The sequence below is a fragment of the Vulpes vulpes genome, chromosome 15 (assembly GCF_048418805.1).
Source record: "Vulpes vulpes isolate BD-2025 chromosome 15, VulVul3, whole genome shotgun sequence".
Classification (NCBI taxonomy): domain Eukaryota; kingdom Metazoa; phylum Chordata; class Mammalia; order Carnivora; family Canidae; genus Vulpes; species Vulpes vulpes.
Window position 1 is genome coordinate 39,245,746 of NC_132794.1, and position 23,003 is coordinate 39,268,748.

At 37.7% G+C, this 23,003-nt stretch overlaps 2 protein-coding genes across 2 annotated transcripts in view; both read left to right on the top strand.

Annotated features, from left to right (window-relative positions):
* Positions 1-23,003, top strand: part of HTR1F (5-hydroxytryptamine receptor 1F) — a 134,767-nt gene that overhangs the window by 82,806 nt on the left and 28,958 nt on the right.
* LOC112912168 (protein arginine N-methyltransferase 3-like) overlaps positions 1-23,003 on the top strand; it is a 39,544-nt gene that overhangs the window by 346 nt on the left and 16,195 nt on the right. The window contains 1 exon segment of the mRNA XM_072740558.1: positions 1,879-1,960. Within this exon segment, the coding sequence (XP_072596659.1) occupies positions 1,879-1,960 (82 nt within the window).

Genomic DNA, 23,003 nt, shown 5'->3' on the forward strand with positions numbered 1-23,003 from the left:
CAGGGCTCAGCCACCTCGGTCTGGAGCCACCCATCTAACCCCCTGGCTTCTCCCAATGCACCAAGGGCTGCGCTCTAGCCCTTTACCAAGATTGGCCCTCAGTGTGAGCTGCACTTTCCCCTGGGTGCCCCTCCTCTCCTAGTGATCCCAGGGGACTGGAGGCATCCCCGCTTCTCTTGCGCTTCTGCCTGATTTCCCTGCTGAGTGCTTTCCATCCAGGAAAAATCCGATATTTTTAAAGTCCCTATGTCTCTGGGGTGGGGCTTTCCTGTCCTGGAGTCTCTTGCCGCCCCCCTTAGCCTGGCTCCTCACTGGGGCTCTTCTCGCTTGGATGCTTTTTTATTTCTTTTTTTTTTTTTTCCATCTTCCTACCTTGAGAGATGCACGAACTCTTCTCACTGTAACATTCCAGCTGTTCTTTCTTTAAATCTCAGGTCGAATTCGTAGGTTTTCAGGATGATTTGAAATTATCTAGGTAAGTTAGTGGGGCCAGGTGACTTGGGGATCCTACTCTTCTGCCATCTTGCCCCCTCCCCGCTCTCATACACTGTGAACTAATATTTCCGTTTCAAGTTATCTATCCTAAAGAAATATTCAAAATTGGGAAAAAATACTTTTTCAAATATTTTTAAAACATAGAAGCATAATTGGTAATTTATTTAGTAAGATATTTCCCATCACAGATTTTTCTCAATTTATTCTTGTAAAAGATGCTCTGAGTCTGTCATAAGATATTCTGCTACTTAGAGCAATTCAATAACTACCATTTTCAGGAAACAAAAGGAATGAAATTGATGACTCTTGGATTAAAATGCTAATGAATCTTGCATTTTGTGAAAAATAGCCACATTGTTGTGTTATTGCTAGGAAATGTTTGAAATGTTTATGTAGTTAACTAGCATCATCTGGTCAGGGAAGTCTTCTCAGGATCCTATCCACAGAGAACTCTAATTTGTTTATTTAAATATTACTTTAAAAATTCCCCAAATGGGAACTGCAATATTTTAGTCATGATGATGTAATTAGTTTCCAAGAAGCATCGGATAGCTCCTTCTCATACCCTATGTCCTTTTCCCTATGCTCTAGTTTCCATAAGTCTTATGTGAACTGTACTTAGAGATGCCAAATCCATGTCTGCTAAATGAATGAAAGAACAAAACACATAGGTCCCTGTGAATCCTTAGAATTTAATGCTCATCTTCTTCTCAGGCAAAAAGACTTGTTATTCCTCAAATTGCCTTATACCTGCCAAGAGAGATTAGTCCTGTAGAAATTCTTATCTGGAAATCTTTTATCTTTTTCTTTATGGCAGAAAACCTTTCTTAAAAAATTTAATTACAGTAACCCCCCATATTTGTAGGGGACACATTGCAAGACCCCCAGTGGATGCCTGAAAACACAAATCGTACCAAACCCTATATATGCTATAATTCTTCCCATACATACACATCTATGATAAAGTGTACTTTATAAATTAGGTACAGTAAGAGGCCAACAAATATAAAATGGAAAAACTTATAACAACATACTGTAATAAAAGTTACATGAATGTGGTTTCTGTCTCTCAAAATATCTTATTGTACTATACTCACCTTTCTTATGCTGATGTGAGATCATAACATGCCTACATGATGAGGTGAAGTGAGGTGATTAGCATGGGTATGATGTAGCATTAGACCACTACTGATCTTCTGGGGATACATCAGGAGGATGATCTGCTTCAAGACTGTGGTCAACTGTGGTAACTGAAACTGTGGAAAGCAAAACTGCAGATAAGGAGACACTGCTGTAATTATAGGCAAATTTTGTAACTAAAAGGTAAAAGCATTTTTATTGCGCATTAAATGTTTTCACATAGATTCTTTTACATTTTCATAGGGTAGTAGATATAGCTAATCCCAATCTCTACTTCTCTACTACTTCTGGGTATGATGAAGACTATATTTTCCTACCCCTTAAGGTCAGTCATGGTCTGACAAATGAAATGTGAGGGGAGATTATGTGTAATCAGCAATAAACACTGGTGCCCAACTGTCTAGCCCATTCTTTCCCTTCTGTGCAAAGCAGATATCATATGATATGGAGTGACTACCTGGAAAAGAGCCCCCAATCATCCATGTTGATTTTAAGTCACTGAAATTTTGGTGTTCATTGCCACATGTAACCTAGCTCATGTGCTTCAGAATATCACCAGTCTGTCTCCACATACAATCTTTCTTCAAGGCCACATATGCATTCACTAACAGTGAAAGAAAAAAATCATCAAATCATCAAAGTGTAGTTTCCCTTTGTCTTTCCCTTTAGAAGTTCATTATTGATACTCTAGAAATTTAAGAGCCCTAGAGATAGAGCATCAGTCTCTGTGAGATGGTTAAATTCAGGTGTAAAAGATAAATAAAAAAATATTTCCTTAAACATGACAATTAAATTTTCTTTTACATTAAAGAAGCTGAGCTTGAAATCTAGGGCCCATAGAGTAGAACCACAGTGCCTCCAAAAATCCAAGCTTTATCTTTCTGTTCTACCTTCCTTAGTTCTTGGTTTTATCTTCAACCTTACTCTTTGGTCTAAGATAGCAACCACAGCTCCAGCTATTCCACTGTCATCCAGGCCTGCAGTAAGAGAAAGAAGAAAATGAGAAAAGAATGTCCTATTCAGCTTTCTCTAAGCAGCCTTCATAATTCTTCCTGGAAATTCTCTGCGCTTCCTTTTATACCTCTATATAAAAATTCTTTTAGGGGAACCCTGGGTGGCTCAGTGGTTTAGTGCCTGCCTTTGGCCCAGGGTGCGATCCTGGAGTCCCGAGATTGAGTCGGGCATCAGATTCCCAGCATGAAGCCTGCTTCTCCCTCTGCCGGTGTCTCTGCCTCTCTCTCTCTCTCTCTCTCTCTCTCTCTCTCTCTCTCTGTCTATCATGAATAAATAAATAAGTAAATCTTTTTAAAAAATTATTTTAAGCCCTTAAAATCTACTATCCCTACTCATCCTCCAAATACCTAATAACATCACTCTCAAGTATTATGCTTTTTTCTCTTTTCTTGATAACTTAAAATGATCCTTTTTTATTTCAAATCCTGTTGACACCTATTACAACTTGGAACTCTTACAAATTGAAATACTACTACTCTCTCTTGCTTCCCCTTTTCCATCTTTGATTATTCCTTTTCTTATGTTTTTAATTTACTATCTCACATGTTATCCTCCATAGCTCAATACTTGGCTTTTAATATAATTCTACATATATACACACCTGAACTTTTCCTTATCACTGACAAAGTAAGCTTATCTTTCTTATTTGAAGAAGACTCACTAATAGATATTTACTGCTTGATGTTCAGAGGAATCGTTAAAATTAAGGAAAAAATATGACATATGAGAACACCATATTTTGTTGGTGACAGCAAAACAGCCTAAAACAAAATTGAAAATGACAAAGCACCTATTGTTTAAGTATATTGATTGGATATAACTTATATTCTTTTATGTGAGGAGATTATAATTTATCTTAAGAATTATGGTTTTTTTGGAGCTCTGCCTCAAAGCAAGGTATTAAGTAATAATACTGGCTTAACTTATGTGCAATGCAAGTTCTACAAGGTCATGAACACTTTAAGTTGAAAAATATTATTTACTCTTTGCTTTTTCAAAAAGAAGATATATTCATTTCACATTTTAAGGCATGAGCTTATATGAGTCCATTTCACAGCAATATAATCACATTCATATATTCATATTTCTTTGGCATGACTGGAATGAGAGTACCTAAGTGGATAAAGTTGGTTATTGATAGATTTTCAACATGAAGTTGACCCTTGACGTTTATGTCTATGAGTCCCGTTTATGTCTATAAGGTACTCTCTGCTAGTGACTCAGTGGTAACTGTTAAGTTGAATAGGGACTTTAGATAAACCAGGTACTTTACTTTAGACAGTAGATCAACTTAGGATATGTATATAGACAAAACTTCTTGGAACATTATTTTTCCTGTCTGCCACTTCTCAGCACAGCCTCAGCTATGTATCTTTTTTATATGCTCCCATAGCACCCCCATTTGGTCTATCAGACACTCATAATATTCTAATTATTAGTTTACTTAAATGTCTCCTATTCTGTGGACCTCTTGTGATGAAACATTGATCATTAATCTTTGTATTCTAGACTATTTGGAAACCCCAAATGTTATATTACATTTGGAAATATCAAATAGTATATTTTGTAAAACTACTTGCTCTTTGAAAAAATAAAGAAAAAAATGAATATGAGCCTTTATGGTGCAAATTTATTCTGATTTTCCCTTCTATTTGTACACATACCAATCAGGATTTGCAAATACCTCAACAGAATTATTGCATTTATTCATTTATTTTGCAACAGATATTTATTGATGTCTACCTAAGCAGATCATAGTGCTGGATGCTGGAGATACAAAAGTAAATAAGACCAGGAACAGTGCAGAGAAAATAAGCCCTCAATGACTTGAATACACATTAATGTCAGTGAATTTTACAGATGGTAATTCTACAGTGCATTAATTTTAAAGGATTTTTTAAATTTTGCATCAGAGGTAATCATGAAATGTGTAAATAATCTCCTCTAGTGCTTTAATAAATAATTTTGTATAATCATTTTCTGTGTCTTAAATTGTATATACACATATCTGTAGTTAGATAATCTTCATTTGCTTCTAATTGAAAAATACATAAATGCTTTCTTCAGCTGTATGGTGAAATTTGTAAATAGAATATGCTTTATTTGGATGGCTATAACAGTTCCAAGTCACAATTTTAGAAGAGTTTGGATCACTTATTTATATACTTTTTTAAATTTCATGATTAAATGATTTCTTATATCACTAAAAATGACTATTTCCACTTGGACAGATACAACTCACTTATACAGTAGATTCATATACCGGAAATAAACCTTGCTGTTTACCATAGCGCATATGTAAGCTTGCTCCCCACTAAAAACACTGCTGAAATTAACTGCCTTCCATGGGTTTTGATTCTCCTCAGTTTGTGCTTTGGTCTTAGCCCTTTCATTCTTCATTTGCCCATTTATCTTTTATCAGCTTACTTTTCTTCCTGTGAGATAATAGGCAAGACCACTGTTCATCAGGAGAAGAAACAGAAAACCGTGACTTGTGAAGAGGGAGAAGGAAATACACATTTTGCGCATTTATCACTTCCAGGTGCCAAGAAAGCGGGCAGTGAAAAAGAACCATCCCAGTCTAACAGCTCCCCAGAGCAGCTCTATTGGGAATAATGTAGTGAAGGCACATCCATTTTTATTGCAATAATGCAATGTGTGAGTTCAGAAATATAAGATGTCTTATTTTTTATATTAGTTTGTTGACCAGAGGTAAACAGGGACATGATGGATTTAGATTTGAGGAATGAAAATTAGGCTAACAAAAATCAGCTATGCCTGAAAGCAAGGTTCAATAGTTAAGGTATTTGCCATTCAGACCATGTTGGTAGCTACAATGAATGCAACAATAAGGAAAAACCAAGTCTTATTGGTATACCAACAGTAAATCTAGATCTTGAAAATAAAAGCAGTGGAGATATAAATAACTTAATTAATAATAAAATGAAGGAAAAGTAGTGAGAAGTTATTTTCCAAAAATAAAACCAAATCCCTTACCAAAGTAAGGTTTTGCAGTCAGAAAATGTATTATATTTTCCCACTTTAATTAAATATTCCGCAGGTATTTATAATGTTATAAGCCAAGTGCAATGCACCTACCAACTGTAAGATATTGGTAATTCTTTTAACTCTCTTAAAGCTAGGCAGCCCTGGTGGCTCAGCTGTTGAGCGCCGCCTTCAGCCCAAGGCCTGATCCTGGAGACCCAGGATTGAGCCCCACCTCAGGCTCCCCGCATGGAGCCTGTTTCTCCCTCTGCCTGTGTCTCTACCTCTCTCTCTTTCTCTCTGTGTCTCTCATGAATAAATAAATGAAATCTTAAAAAAAAAAAACCTCTTGAAGCTCAGTTTCTTCTTTTGTTTAAGATAGGGATTTTTAGGGCAGCCCGGATGGCTCAGCAGTTTAGCGCAACCTTTGGCCCCGGGGTATAATCCTGGGAGACCTAGGATCGAGTCCCACATCAGGTTCCCTGCATGGAGCCTGCTTCTCTCTCTACCTGTGTCTCTGCCTCTCTCTCTCTCTCTCTCTCTCTCTCTCTCATGAATAAATAAATAAAACCTTTAAAAAAATAGAGATTTTTAAAATCCCCTACTGAGGATTCAAATGAGATAACATATCAAAGAACATTTTAAGTTCTAAAGCACTGTGCTAATATCAATTATTGAAAGACCTTGTACTTTACAGTCTAACCTTAAATTGACTTTGTACTAAAAAAAAAATTTGAAAAAAAAATAAAAAATAAAAAAAAATAAAAAAAATTTTGACTTTGTACTTCTGTAACCATCTGGTAGACTGAGTTAATTTTATGTGTTGAATAACTATTTCTGGTGTCCATAGAAATCAGTTCATGTGTTAAAAGACATAATAATATTTAACAAATTAAAATATCAAAATTAGAAGGAATAACCATAATTGCCTTCTCAACTCTAAATATTCCAGATTTGAGTTAACCCAATTAACTTGAATTAATCCACAGTTAGTGATCACTATACAAGAATTCCTTTGAGTGAAATATAGAAGGTATTTCAAGAGATGAAAAGTTTATTTGAAAAAAAAATCTAATAACAAATGCTATACCTGAACTCATTGGATAGTGAAATACGAAAAAAAAAATTTTTTTTTAAAGGTGCAAATAGCATTTATCTGACAACTGGAGAGATTTGACTGTGTTGTGCATATTAGATAAGAATATAAATATATTGTTAATTTTCTCCAGTTGTGATAATGGCTTTATACTTCGGAGTAAAATTACAAGCCACGGTATGAGAAACAATCCACAAAACATATAAATGGTGGTAAGATGGCAGAGGAGTAGGTGCCTCAACTCACCTGGCTCCACCAACTTACCTAGATTACTTTCAAATCATCCTAAAAACCTATGAATTCGACCTGAGATTTAAAGAGAGAACAGCTGGAACGCTACAGAGAGAAGGGTTTTCACTTCTAACAAGGTAGGAAGGTGGAAAAAAAATAAAATAAAAAAGAATCAAGGGGGGATCCCTGGGTGGCTCAGCGGTTTGGCGCCTGCCTTCGGCCCAGGGCATGATCCTGGGGTCCCGGATTGAGTCCCACGTCAGGCTCACTGCATGGAGCCTGCTTCTCTCTCTCTCTCTCTCTCTCTCTCTCTCTCTCTCCTCTATCTTTCATTAACAAATAAATAAAATATTTTTTTAAAAAAAGGATCAAGTGGGGGAAGGCCCCCACGAGGAGCCGGGCTAAGGCTGGGTGGCGAGAGGCTCCGGGACAGGAGAGCCCAGCCCCAGAGAAGCAGGAAATTTTAAAAAATCCACACCAGTTTCTTCCTGGACTGAAAGGCGCTTGGCAGGAAAATTGAACAGAATTGCAGGAGTTTCCCAGAGTCACTAATAGAGGAAGTGCCCCGGGGAGAAAGCGCGCCACACACTGCGGGAAATCTCAGTAAAGGGCTGGAGCACACAGCCGGCGGGGCCTCGGGAGAAGCCGGTTGGTCGGGGCGGGGGGTGGTGGCGGGCAGAGGGGGCAGTGCCCTGCTGCCTTCGGGAGCCGCCCCGGAGCACAATTCCAGCAGAACAGGCCCCAGATCCCAGGGCACTAGGAGACACAGCAGGTGATCCTTCACTCCCCCAGGAAAGGCGGAGGCAGGGAGGGCCCAGGATGGTGAGGACTGTCCTGCCACCCAGCAATCCCAAGCAGTACAGATCAGCGCCCACGCCCCGGAGCATCCAGGCCAGGGTGGACGGGAGACAGCGATAGTTACTAGGAGAGCTGCCCCCAGGGCTGGAGACCCGGCCTCCACCCGTGGTGTGGTTCCTCCTGGTGTCACCATGTGCCTGGGACAGAGTGAGGCCCCAGGGAAGAGGGGCCTCACAGGATAAACAGCTCCCACTGAGCCCTGCACCTGGCAGGGGGCTGGACAGCTCCTCCAGGGGCACACAGCTGAGAATCAGCACAGAAGGCCCCTCCCCCAGAAGACCACCTAGAAGGACAGGGGAAAAGCAAGTTATTGACCAAGCAGCACTGGAAAGTTCCAGGGGAAGTCAAGGGATTTACAGTATATAGAATCAGAGGATACTCCCCCATGTTTCTTATTTTTTTTTTTTCTGTTTGTTCGGCCCCCACCCTTTTATTTCTTTTTTCTCTTTTTCTCCTCTTTCCAGTACAACTTGTTTTTGACCACTCTGCACTGAGCAAAATAACTAGAAAGAAAAACTCACCACAAAAGAATCAGAAACAGTCCTCTCTCCCACAGAGTTACAAACTTTGGATTACAATTCAATGTCAGAAAGCCAATTCAGAAGCACAATTATAAAGCTACTGGAGGCTCTAGAAAAAAGCATAAAGGATTCAAGAGACTTCATGACTGCAGAATTTAGATCTAATCAGGCCAAAATTAAAAATCAATTAAATGAGATGCAATCCAAACAGGAGGTCCTAATGATGAGAGTTAACGAGGTAGAAGAATGAGTGAGCAACATAGAAGACAAGTTGATGGCAAGGAAGGAAGCTGAGGAAAAAAGAGACAAACAATAAAAGATCATGAGGATAGGTTAAGGGAAATAAATGACAGCCTCAGAAGGAAAAATCTACGTTCAATTGGGGTTCCCGAGGGCGCCGAAAGGGACAGAGATCCAGAAACTGTATTTGAACAAATCATAGCTGAGAACTTCCCTAATGTGGGAAGGGAAACAGGTATTCAGATCCAGGAGATAGAGAGGTTGCCCCCTAAAATCAATAAAAACCATTCAACACCTCGAATTTAATAGTGAAACTTGCAAATTCCAAAGATAAAGAGAAAATCCTAAAAGCAGAAAGAGACAAGATATCCCTAACTTGTATGGAGAGAAATATTAGATTAACAGTAGACCTCTCCATAGAGACCTGGCAGGCCAGAAAGGGCTGGCAGAATATGTTCAGGGTCCTAAATGAGAAGAACATGCAGCCAAGAATACTTTATCCAGCAAGGCTGTCATTCAAAATAGAAGGAGAGATAAAGAGCTTCCAAGATAGGCAGAAACTGAAAGAATATGTGACCACCAAACTGGCTCTGCAAGAAATATTAAGGGGGACTCTGTAAAAGAAAGAAGGAGCCCAAAGAAATAATCCAGAAAAACAGGGACTGAATAGGTAATATGATAACACTAAATTCATATCTTTCAATAGTAACTCTGAATGTGAATGGGCTAAATGACCCCATCAGAAGATGCAGGGTTTCAGACTGCAAGCAAGACCCATCTACTTGCTGTCTACAAGAGACTCATTTTAGACGTGAGGACACCTACTTCTGAAAATGAAACGTTGGAGAACCATTTACCATTCAAATGGTCCTCAAAAGAAAGCAGGGGTAGCCATCCTTATATCAGATAAATTAAAGTTTATCCTGAAGACTGTAGTAAGAGATGAAGAGGGACACTATATCATACTTAAAGGATCTATCCAACAAGAAGACCTAACAATCATGAATATTTATTCCCCTAATGTGGGAGCTGTCAGGTATATCAATCAATTAATATTCAAAGTAAAGACATAGTTAGATAATAATGACCTAATACTGGGAGACTTCAACACAGCACTTTCTGCAAATGACAGATTTTCTAAGCACAACATCTCCAAAGAAACAAGAGCTTTAAATGGTACACTGGACCAGATGGATTTCACAGATATATACAGAAATTTCCATCAGAACACAACTGAATACACATTCCTCTCAGATGCACATGGAACTTTCTCCAGAATAGACTACATACTGGGTCACAAATCAGGTCTCAATTGATACCAAACGATTGGGATTGTTCCCTTCATATTTTCAGACCACAATGCTTTGAAACTAGAACTCAACCACAAGAAGAAATTTGGAAGAAACTCAAACACATGGAGGTTAAAGAGTATCCTACTAAAAGATGAATGGGCCAATCAGGAAATTAGAGGAGAATAAAAGAGATTCATGGAAACTAATGGATATGAAGATACAACCATTCAAAACCTTTGGGATACAACAAAGGTGGTCCTATATTATTCAGCCATTAGAAACGACAAATACCCACCATTTGCTTCAACGTGGATGGAACTGGAGGGTATTATGCTGAGTGAAGTAAGTCAATCGGAGAAGGACAAACAGTGTATGTTCTCATTCATTTGGGGAATATAAATAATAGTGAAAGGGAATATAAGGGAAGGGAGAAGAAATGTGTGGGAAATATCAGAAAGGGAGACAGAACATAAAGACTCCTGACTCTGGGAAACGAACTAGGTGTGGTGAAAGGGGAGGAGGGCGGGGGGTGGGGGTGAGTGGGTGACAGGCAATGAGGGGGACACTTGACGGGATGAGCACTGGGTGTTATTCTGTATGTTGGTAAATTGAACACCAATAAAAAATTAATTTATTAAAAAAAAAACAAAGGTGGTCCTAAGATGGAAATACATGCCAATACAATCATCTGTCAAAAAATTGGAAAAACTCAAATACACAAGCTAACCTCACAGTAAAGAAACCGGAGAAAGAACAGCAAATAAAACCTACACCAAGCAGAAGAAGAAAGTTAATAAGGATTTGAGCGGAACTCAATGAAATAGAGACCAGAAGAACTGTAGAACAGAACAACAAAACCAGGAGCTGATTCTTTGAAAGAATTAATAAGATAGATAAACCATTAGCCAGCCTTATTAAAAAGAAAAGACTCAAATTAATAAAATCATGAACAAAAAAGGAGAGATCACCACCAATACCAAGGAAATACAAATGATTTTAAAAACATATTATGAGCAGCTATATGCCAATAAATTAGGCAATCTACAAGAATGGATGCATTTCTGGAAAACCACAAACTACCAAAACTGGAACAGGAAGAAATAGAAAAACTGAACAGGCCAATAACCAGGGAGGAATTTGAAACAGTCATCAAAAACTCCCAAGATACAAAAGTCCAGGGCCAGATGGCTTCCCAGGGGAATTCTATCAAACGGTTAGAGAAGAAACAATACCTATTCTACTAAAGCTTTCCAAAAGATAGAAAGGGACGGAATACTTCCAAACTTGTTTTATGAGGCCAGCATCACCTTAATTCCAAAACCAGACAAAGACCCCACCAAAAAGGAGAATAATAGACCAATATCCCTGATGAACATGGATGCAAAAATTCTCAACAAGATACTAGCCAGGTATCTTAGGATCCAACAATACATTAAGAAGATCATTCACCATGACCAAGTGGGATTTATCCCCGGGATGCAAGGCTGGTTCAACACTCGTAAAGCAATCAACATGATAGACATATCAACAAGATAAAAAACGAGAACGAGGGATCCCTGGGTGGCGCAGCGGTTTAGCGCCTGCCTTTGGCCCAGGGCGCGATCCTGGAGACCCGGGAATGAATCCCACGTCGGGCTCCCGGTGCATGGAGCCTGCTTCTCCCTCTGCCTGTGTCTCTGCCTCTCTCTCTCTCTCTGTGTGACTGTCATAAATAAATAAATAAAAATTAAAAAAAAAAAACGAGAACGATATGATCCTTTCAATAGATAGAGAGAAAGCATTTGACAAAATACAGCATCCATTCCTGCAAAACTCTTCAGAGTGTAGGGATAGAGGGAACATTCCTCAGCACCTTAAAAGCCATCTACAAAAATCCCATAGCAAATATCATTCTCCATGGGGAAACACTGGGAGCCTTCCCCTAAGTTCAGGAACACGACAGGGATGTCCACTCTCACCACTGCTATTCAACATAGTACTAGGAATCTTGGCCTCAGCAATCAGGCAACAAAAAGAAATCAAAGGCATTCAAATTGGCAAAGAAGTAGTCAAACTCTCCCCCTTCGCCGATGACGTGATACTGTACATAGAAGACAAAAAAGACTCCACCCCAAGATTGCTAGAACTCATACAGTAATTTGGCAGTGCGGCAGGGTACAAAATCAGTGTCCAGAAACCAGTGGCATTTCTATACACTCACAATGAGACTGAAGAAAGAGAAATTAAGGAGGCAATCCCATTTAGAATTGCACCCAAAAGCATATATGATACCTCGGAATAAACCTAACCAACGAGGTAAAGGATCTATACTCTAAAAACTACAGAACACTTCTGAAAGAAATTGAGGAAGACACAAAGAGATGGAAAAATATTCCATGCTCATGGATTGGAAGAATTAATAGTGTGAAAATGTCAATGCTACCCAGGGCAATTTACACGTTTAATGCAATCCCTATCAAAATACAATGGACTTTCTTCAGAGTTGGAACAAATCATCTTAAAATTTGTGTGGAATCAGAAAAGACTCCGAATAGCCAGGGGAATATTGAAAAAGAAAACCAGAGCCAGGGGCATCACAATCCCAGATTTCAAGTTGTACTACAAAGCTGTGATCATCAAGACAGTATGGTACTGGCACAAAAACAGACACATAGATCAATGGAACAGAATTCAGAAGTGGACCTTTATGGTTAACTAATATTCAACAAAGCAGGAAATACTATCCACTGGAAAAAAAGAGAGTCTCTTCAATTAATGGTGGTGGGAGAATTGGACATCCTCATGCAGAAGAATGAAACTAGACCACTCTCTTACACCATACACAAAGATAAACTCAAAATGCATAAAAGATCTAAATGTGAGACAAGATTCCATCAAAATCCTAGAGGAGAACTCAGACAACACCATTTTTGAACTTGGCCCCAGCAACCTCTTGCAAGATACATCTACAAAGGCAAGAGAAACAAAAGCAAAAATGAACTATTGGGACTTCATCAAGATAAAAAGCTTCTGCACAGCAAAGGATACAGTCAACAAAACTAAAAGACAACCTACAGAATGGGAGAAGATATTTGCAAATGATCTATCAGATAAAGGGTTAGTATCCAAGATCTATAAAGAACTTATTAAACTCAACAGCCAAGAAACAAACAATCCAATCATGAAATGGGCAAAAGACATGAAGAGAAATCTCACAGAGGAAGACATGGACATGGCCAACATGCACATGAGAAAATGCTCTGCATCACTTGCTATCAGGGAAATACAAATCAAAACCACAATGAGATCCCACGTCACACCAGTGAGAATGGGGAAAATTAACAAGGCAGGAAACAACAAATGTTGGAGAGGATGCGGAGAAAAGGGAACCCTCTTGCACTGTTGGTGGGAATGTGAACTGGTACCGCCACTTTGGAAAACTGTGCAGAGGTTCCTCAAAGAGTTAAACTAGAACTGCCCTACGACCCAGCAATTGCACTGCTGGGGATTTACCCCAAATATACAGATGCAGTGATTCGGCTGGACATCTGTCCCCCAATGTTGATAGCAGCAATGTCCACAATAGCGAAACTGTGGAAGGAGCCTCGGTGTCCATCGAAAGATGAATGGATAAAGAAGATGTGGTCTATGCATACAATGGAATATTACTGAGCCATTAGAAACGACAAAGAACCACCATTTTCTTCAACATGGATGGAACTAGGGGGTACCATGCTGAGTGAAGTAAGTCAATCAGAGAAGGACAAATATTATATGGTCTCATTCATTTGGGGAATATAAAAAATAGTGAAAGGGAATAAAGGGGAAGGAGAGAAAATGAGTGAAAATATCAGTGAGGGTGATAAAACATGAGAGACTCCTAACTCTGGGAAATGAACAAGGGGTGCCAGAAGGGGAGGTGAGCAGAGGGATGGGGTGACTGGGTGATGGGTACTGATGAGGGCACTTGACGGGATGAGCACTGGGTGTTATGCTGTATGTTGGCAAATCGAACTCCAATAAAAAAATTACACACAAAAAAACATATAAATGGCAAAATATTTGTATCCACAATATAGAAATAGCATAGTAACCATAACAAAAAATGAATGGAAGTTGAGATAATATGAGGAGCGTAACAAAGAAGCTAACATATGAGAGCTTTCATTTGCCAAACAATGCTATGCCATGTTGTAGCAGAAACTGTTGGTGCTTCACCTGTATCCCCTCAGATCTCTAATGTTTTTTCCATGACATAACACCCTCGATTCTCTACCTGCAGCATCCCTTGAGTGGAGGACTCCCCTTGAGCTCCTGGCATTGCTTTGTCCCCTGTGTAGAGAGCTAGAAGTACCTGCGAGTTTATGGCCCCATTCCCCATACCCCAAAGTGAAAGCCAGTGACTGACTGGTGCAGGGACATGCAACCTGTGCCTTGATCAGGACAACTCTGAGGTGATATGAACACCCCAGCTTGTGAAATCAGGCTGAGGCTACCCTCAGTGGGTAGACTTTGCATTTTGGCTTCTTTCCCCAAGTCTCTTGTTGGTTTCTCCCAGGATATAACCTCCTCAGTAATCTCTTGCACAAAAATCTTCATCTCAGGGTCTGTTTCTGAGAAATCCAGTAAAAGACAAAGACTGATCAGAGAATAGAAGAAAAATATGTGATATTTCTAACCAAATGATGCAGCAAAACTTCTGAAAATAGTAAGTTATAAAACATAAGAGTTACAGTGAATTTCACAGCACAAAAATAAATAATTTAACATTGATTTATGCATGCAGTCATGGAACATAAACAACTGAAATAAGTTTTGTTTATGGTTCAGAGAAGCTGATCCTCTTAATAATGAACTTGTTTTATGACCCACTAGAAAATACGTAAATCCGTTTGTTTGACTGATAAACTCATTTTATCTCAAAATCACAATGTTGATTATAGGAAATTTAGCTCTTCTTTCCCTTTATCTGTGGCCTCCATACTTTTTGTAATAAAAGTATCTTAAATAACAAGAAAAAATACTTCATAAAACTGTAGTGGTGTCTGGGTGGCTCAGTTGGTTGTCTGCCTTAGGCTCAGGTCATGACCTGGGTTCGAACCACACGTCCAGCTCCCTATTCAGTGGGGAGCCTGCTTCTCCCCCTGTCCCTCTCCCTGCTATGCTCTTTTTCTCTGTCAAATAAATAAATAAAATCCTTTAAAAAAATGATAAAATATTATTTCACAAAGTTAATGGAACCTTAATTTATTTATATTTGAGAAAATGCTGGCGTATATTCATATAAACTCTCTAAGTGTTGGCACTTGTGTAGTATTTGAATAAAAACCAAGAAGGAGCTTGGCAAAGGAGAATTCACTATAGAATTGGGGCAAAAGTTATCCTAAATTGACATAATCTAGTTGACTGAAGTCCTGAGGGCCAGCAAGGGTCAGCAGCATCAGTTCTCTGGCTTCAGCTAGTCTGGTGTTTAAGTGATTAAAGGGGATTGAATCCTGCAAAGATGACTCAAGAATGTGTGCTAGGACAATCTCTACTTTTGAAATAGCACTGAGTCTCACTATTGATGTAGTTAAGCTATTTCTTGGCCTGATAGAGATTGCTAGTTTTCACATCCCTTTGTTTCCTTAAAATCCTTAGCTACTGAATTTTTTGCATTTCTTTATAATTCCAATGCCTCTAGTAAGTTCTGCAAGAAATTTTCTTGGGCAGATAGAGCCAGTGGGTATAGACCATGAAGATAGCTGGGGCCTTAAAAATGGTTTTTCTTGTGGCCTGGAAGCTATGTTTCTTTTTTGGGGGGGACTCCTAACTACTCTCAGAGAAATGCTTACTTACCTTTACCAGTTTATTAAAAATATAACAATACAAAGATGAAGAAATACCACAGGCAAGGGCTGGGAAGGTCTTAGGTCAGGAACTTCTGTCCCTGTGGAATTAGGGTGTGCCACCTCTGGTATGGATGTGTTCACCAGCCTGGAAACTCACCATAGGGTCTCTATACTACTGAGGTTTTTATGGAGGCTTCTTCACATAGACATAATTAATTATTAACTTCATTTCTAGCCTCCTCCCTTCTGTGGAGGATGAGGGGTGGAACTCAAAGAGCCAAGTTCCTAATCAGGGCTTGGTCTTTCCGGTGACCAGCCCTCATCCAGGAACCCACCCAGAGTTACCTCAATAGAACAAAAGATACTCCTAGGACTTAGGAATTTACAAGAGTCTTAGGAGCCCTGTGTCAGGAACTGGGGCAGAGATCAATATAAATATTCTCTATTATCTCATAGTGTCCTTCAAGAAATTTGTCTATTTTATCAAAGTGTCTAATTTGTTGACATTATTATTCTTAATATTCTCTTAATTATCCTTTCAATATCTGTACAATTTGTATGGAAAACTTTTCTTTCAGTTCTGATATTGCTAATTTGGATTTAATCTTTTATTTTTCTTAATTAATCCAGAATTTCATCACTTGTTATCTTTTCAAAAAATCATTTTTGACTGTTAATTTTCTTTGTTTTTATCTTTTTTATGTCATTGATTTCTGCTCTTTATTATTTCCTTTTGTCCATTTACTTGGATTAAGTTTGCTCTTCTTTTTCTAGTTTATTGAGTTGTAGTCCTTTTTTTCCAAGCTTTCATTTAAATTCTAGTTAGGTAACATACAGTGTAATATTAACTTCACTAGAATTTAGTGTTTCATCACTTAGATACAATACCCAGTGTTCATCATGAGTGCCTCCTTAATCCCCCTCACCTATTTCACCCATTCCCCTGCCCGGCTCCTCTCCACTAACCCTCAGTTTTCTCTCTATAGTTAAGAGTCTGATTTCTGGTTTGCCTCTCTCTTTCCCCCTCACCACCACCCCCTAAGCAAAGTAAGTCAGAGAAAGACAAATACTACATGATTTCACTCATATGTGAAATTTGAGTTGGAGTCTTAAGTCATTGATTTCTAATACAGGCAATAAGATTTAAATTTTCCTCTAAGAACTATTTAATTGTCTCCTGAAATTTTTATATATAGTATTTTTATTATCATTCATTTCAAAATATTTATACTTCCCTTACAATTCCTTATTTGACCCATGGATTATTTAGAAATGTGTTGTTCAATTTCCAAATACTTAGGGTTTTTACTAAATATCTCATGTATACTTCACAGTTGTCAGGTGTTCTGTAAATATAAATTAGACCATGGTAGAAGATTGTGTTGTTTAGATTTTCTATGTTCTTACTTTTTTCTTTCTGTTTCTTTCTCTCTCTCTCTCTCTCTCTCCCTCTCTCTCTCTGATTTAAATGTTTTATCATTTCCTGAGAGAAGTGTTTGTAAGTTTTTTGTATTTTTTTAAGATTTATTTATTTTAGAGAGGGGGGAGTGAGTGAGTAGGGGGAAGAGGCAAAGGGAGAGGGAGAGAGAGAATCTCAAGCAGACTCCCCACTGAGTGCAGAGTTTGAGGCCGGGCTCCATCTTATGTCCCTGAGATCATGACCTGAGCTGAAACCAAGAGTCCCCCACAACCAACTGAGCCACCCAAGTGCCCTAATTTTGAGTTTTTCTAACTTTGACTATGTTGTCTATTTCTCTCTTTACACCTATAATTCTGTGTGCTTTTGAGCACACAGAATCCCCAAATAGGGTTATTGGGGACCCCTGGGTAGCTCAGCAGTTAAGCATCTGCCTTTGGCCCAGGGTATAATCCTGGGGTCCTGGGATCGAGTCCCACATCAGGCTCCCTGCATGGAGCCTGCTTCTCCCTCTGCCTGTGTCTCTGCCACTCTCTCTGTGTCTCTTGTGAACAAATAAATAAAATCTTAAAAAAAAAAAAAAAAGAAAATGCTACAGTAATAGTAATGATAATAACAACGAGTATTTATTGAAAAGACAAAAAACTCAAATTGCCAAGCTGTGGCACTGAATCAGTATAGGAAGCATGGGGAAAATCAGAGATAATAACGCTGGCAAGTCTATGGTGCACTGATTGCATTATAGTCATGAGCTCAGGTACCCTTTCCAACAAAACGAAGATTTAGGTACTATTACTATCCCAACTATATAGATGGAGGAATTGAATTTAAAGAGCAGTTTTGAACTCAGATTTTGGCTATAGAGCCTATAGTCCTAACCACTGTATGTTCTTGCCTTCCTCAACTTGAGCTTGAGTGACTGAAAGATTGATTATGTCAAATAACATAGATGTATAATTCAAGCCAGTTAATAGTTTTGGGTGGTTGTCAAAGTCAAGAGTTTGTATTTAGACATATGTAATCTGGGTTGCATACAAAGAGAAAGGCAGAGGCATAGGAAGAGGGAGAAGCAGGTTGCATGCAGGGAGCCTGACATGGGACTCAATCCCGGGTCTCCAGGATTATGCCCTGGGCCAAAGGTGGCACTAAACCACTGAGCCACCTGGGCTGCCCAGCATTTTCTTATAAATTAAAATTATACTATACTAGAATAAATCTAATAAAGTCTTCTTCAATTTTCTTCAGTTTTGCAAATTAGAAAAAAATTAATATAGAAAATTAAAGAATTTGAAAATGTTTTAGTTACAGCAAGAAAGTGGTAGTCTGCCTAAATTCATCCTATGAGACTTCAGACAATGTTAGTATGAGAGACACAAATGTGAGGTGTAAAAAGTGCATTAGCAAAAGCATTTAAGACATTGCTATGGGGATATTTCATGCTGTTTTGATAATGGGATTTTCTTAGTACGATAATTAAATTTACACTGAGATGTGATGTGAGACCACCATGGTTTAGGGAGGATTATGAGTTTTACAGATTAAATAGAAATGACTCAGTAACCTAACTAATGAAATAAGTACATATTTTGCACCACAGTACCCCAACAGAATATAAATATCATTTAAATAGGAAAAGATACCAAGTTGCAACTTGCTCATTTTCCATCTGAAAAAATTGGCTGGGCAGCTATTTTTTTTTTAATGAGTTTATTAAACAAAAAGTAACATTGATGTATTTCCTTTATTTCTTTATGAAAGTACTTATAAATTCATCTTGGTCACCTAAAAACAGTGATTCTCAAGGCCTGCCTGCACATAACAATTACCTAGATAGTGTTTTAAAATCCCAGTGCCACACCCCAGATCAGTTAAATCAGGATTTCTGGGACTGAGACATAGGCATCAATATTTTTAAAAGTCCCAGGTGATTTCAAAATGGCAGCCAGCAAATTAACAGCTGCCTTTTCAGTACCTTATGAGCCTTCTTTTACCCTTGTGAGTGGTTACTGATCTGCAATTTGGAAAATATCCTAGATGAATCATAAAAAGAAGTAGTCATTGTAAATTACCAAAAAATAGTAGCTGTCAAGGTGATTAATTTAAAAAAGAAGAACAAAAAAAAATAAAATAAAATAAAAAAGAAGAACAGCTGCTTTAAGTGGTAATTATCAAAAGTGAAGTAGTCTGGAAAATTCTTGGGAGAGCAAAAGTCAAAAGAAATTGACTTTAAGTGGATTTCTATGAATAAGGAAAGAGTACATGTTTGATGCATAAAGGACTTGTATCAAATTCCAGTTGTGCCACCTTAACTGTAAATAAGACAAATCACTAGACTTCTGAGCCTCCATTTCTTCATCTATGAAAGAGTCTCTTGTTTTCTTATGGGGATTTTATGAAAATAGGCACCCTGTGTGGATTCTTGTACTATAGTGGATACTCAACAAAGGTGACTTCCAATTTTTCTTTTATTCCACCCCTGTGCCCTCCCTATATTCTATTCCCTGTTACTTGTTAATTGAGTATATTCAATTTAAACTAACCCACCAATGATCAGAGTGGGCCATTTGAAATCTGTCCCTTAGATGCAGCCTGCCTGATAACTATGGGAGACTGGTTTCTGATGACCATCTCTAATATTCAAGCCACCTATGCTACCTATGATCTGGAAATCAGATGAAAGCCAGCTGACACTTTCTTCAGAATTCCCAAAGTGTGTTCTTAGAACTCTAATGTCTCACAAAATGTACTTGGCGTACCACACACACACAAAACGTTTATAATAAAAATTTTAAAAAGCTAAGGAAGCAATATACTATGGTCCCCTCTTACAGCTGCCCAACAAAACGTAACATACTAAAGCTTCAGAGAAGTTCTATAGTAGAGATATGCTTTTAACCCATAATATCCTAAATTTGTTGACTACCCTCCCTGCAGAAGCATCAAATAACTAAAGCTGTTATTTATAAAGCCAAGTCCAAGGAGCACAACCTGAGAAATACTGCTTAATAAAAATTATTGATGACTAGTCAAAAGCCAGAAAACTCATTTTAACTTGCTCCCTCATGTCATTAGAGAATAGCCCATGCCCAGCCAACTCCAATGAAGGGACAAAGTCTAAAAGCTGTGGGGGAAGTTTTAAAGTAGATTCTGAGATGAAATGTTAAAGTAGAGATTTAGTTAGAGTTAAAGTGTAATCAGGATTGTGGCTACTTGTGCTATTGAATTTTTCTTATGACTTAAAGTATTACAGGTAAATATAGGATCTAGTATGTTACACAGCGTGACAACTCCTATATGGCAAAAATTATACAACTGAATTCACTGTTTTCTTATTTTGTAATCTAAAAAAAAATACAAAACACAGTGTAAAAGAGAGGAGATAGGATCTAAAAAGGAATGGAATGTTTATACAAATCTTACCAAATATGATAAAATGTGTTAGGGTTGCCAGACAAAATGCAGGACACCAATTTAAATTTTAGATAAACAATGAATATTTTTTGTCAAAATATGCATTCCAGACATACTAAAAAAGTATTCATTGTTTATCTGAAATTCAGATTTAACTAGGCATTCTCTTTTTTTTTACTTGTTAAATCTGGCAACCTGAGTGTGCTAAATATCTAAACTGCGTTGAAAATAACATACGTGGAATATAAGCAATGAAAATCGATGATTTTTTGGCTTTCAAATATTGACATGCCACAATTAAAAAGGGAAAGAAACTTTGATTTTTTGCAAATAGATAATAAAAATGAGGATATGTGTAGGAATTTAAAATAGTTTATTTGGCAATGACTTAGGATGGCAATACTTACGGACAAAAATGTACAACTCATCAGCAAATAAATTTTGCAGGAACTGTTTTGAGAAATGAAGACTAATACTATGAGAAATAGCTACAAAGGCCTACTTTAAACTGCATTTTTTAAAAATCATAAACCTATAAACAGCTTTTATTTGAATGAATGCAAAATACCTGAGTATAAAACTAAAGACACGTCAAGGAAGACTTTCACATTAAAAAAGAAAACATGAACTTCATTATAATTGAGTCAACATTTGAGAATTGCCCTGTCAAAGAGATGCTTTTAAAAATAAAAAAGGAGTGGAGGCAGGAGGGTGGCTCAGTCAAGTATCAGACTTTTGATTTCAGCTCAGGTCATGATCTGAGTCATGAGATCTCTTCCTCTGCCCCTCTGCATCCCCCCAACCCCCAACTGGCACACACTCTATAAATAAAAAATAAATAAATAAAATCTTAAAATATAAAATAAAATTTAAAAATAAAAATAAAAAGGAGCTAAATGTATACCTGCATTGTGAATTAATTCATTATAAACATAATAGATTTTTTCCTTTTATTAAATTAGCAAAATATAAAGTAATGAGAAATTTTTTGAAAACTAAATTATATCAATTGCCGTGATTGGCATTTTATCTCAATATTCAGATTTATATCAACAAAATTTTATAATATCTAATTAATGGGGGAAAACAGAAATGCAGAATATAACTGACGATTTGCTTTGTCCTTGTTAGAAAAGATCATTTTTAAATAATCAAAATTAAATTGTTTCTTAATAGTTCTTAAGCAAATGCCTCCTCCACATACACCACCACCACCAAGTTCTTTCTCCCTTTGGTTCCACAGTTAAACCTAATGATCCTTATGTACAATAAATATCACCTTAATAAAACCAACAAATATGTTTCATTTTTTTTACTTTTTTCATAAATTCGCTAGATCAAATAACTGTGATTTCATCTTTTTCAGTAGTTTGCTCAAGATTAATTAAATACCAATTTTATATTCTAATAATGATATTTTACTAAATTTTTCAATAAATAGAGAAGATTAACAATAAATAGAGAAGATTAAAAACAAAAGGTTTTTAACCTTTCTAACCACATAAATCTATCAAATGTGAATGATTGGTCTTCTTATTCATTGAACCATCTTTTTTTTTTTTTTTAATGATAGTCATACACAGAGAGAGAGAGAGAGAGGCAGAGACACAGGCAGAGGGAGAAGCAGGTTCCATGCACGGGGAGCCCGACGTGGGATTCGATCCCGGGTCTCCAGGATCGCACCCTGGGCCAAAGGCAGGCGCCAAACCGCTGCGCCACCCAGGGATCCTGAACCATCTTTGTTTTATTTGTTTTTCATAGTTGATTATTTAATGAATAAGCTAAATTTACCCTAAGAACATTTTCTTTTGCTTCAAACATCTTTTTTGAACCAACATGCGGTGGCTTCTCAATAAGGATTGCTTTTGGACATTAATCAGAAACATTTATGCCATTTCTGAAAAAGTTTCATATTATAGAAATCAGTTCTTGCCACATCTCCAGAAAAGCTTCTTATAGTATATAAGAATATGAGGTAAGAAGGAGGTGTTGAGTTGTCCTGATCTGCCTAATTGCCTAAGTGGGAAGAATTTAAGAAACCCAGAGTTATCCTACTAAATTTCATTTGTTCTTACAGTAAAGGCTGCAGGAAGAAGATGGGACTTTTGCCATGTGTTGTGTACTCCACAGTGACACAAAACTACAGCCTGCCCCAGGCCAGGTTGCAACCCTCATTTTTGACATTTTTGTTGGCCTCAGAGTGTTACCTGCAACATTTGTTCCTGTGTTGGAAATCCATGATTTTGTAGCTCAGAACTAAAGAGTGGGTTTTTGACTCCTCAAACTCATAGATTGGAAGCATTCAGGAGAGATCACTTATGCTACCGCCTCAGGGCCAGAGAGCTTAATTTACCATAAATTCATGGTGTATCTGATCCAAGCCTATCTAGCAATACATGTGCTTTGTCATTCTGTCTCAGTTGTAGACTCTTTGAAATCAAGGTCTGCAAATGGTTCTTATTTTTCATAGCCCCAGAGCAACTGACTTCATAG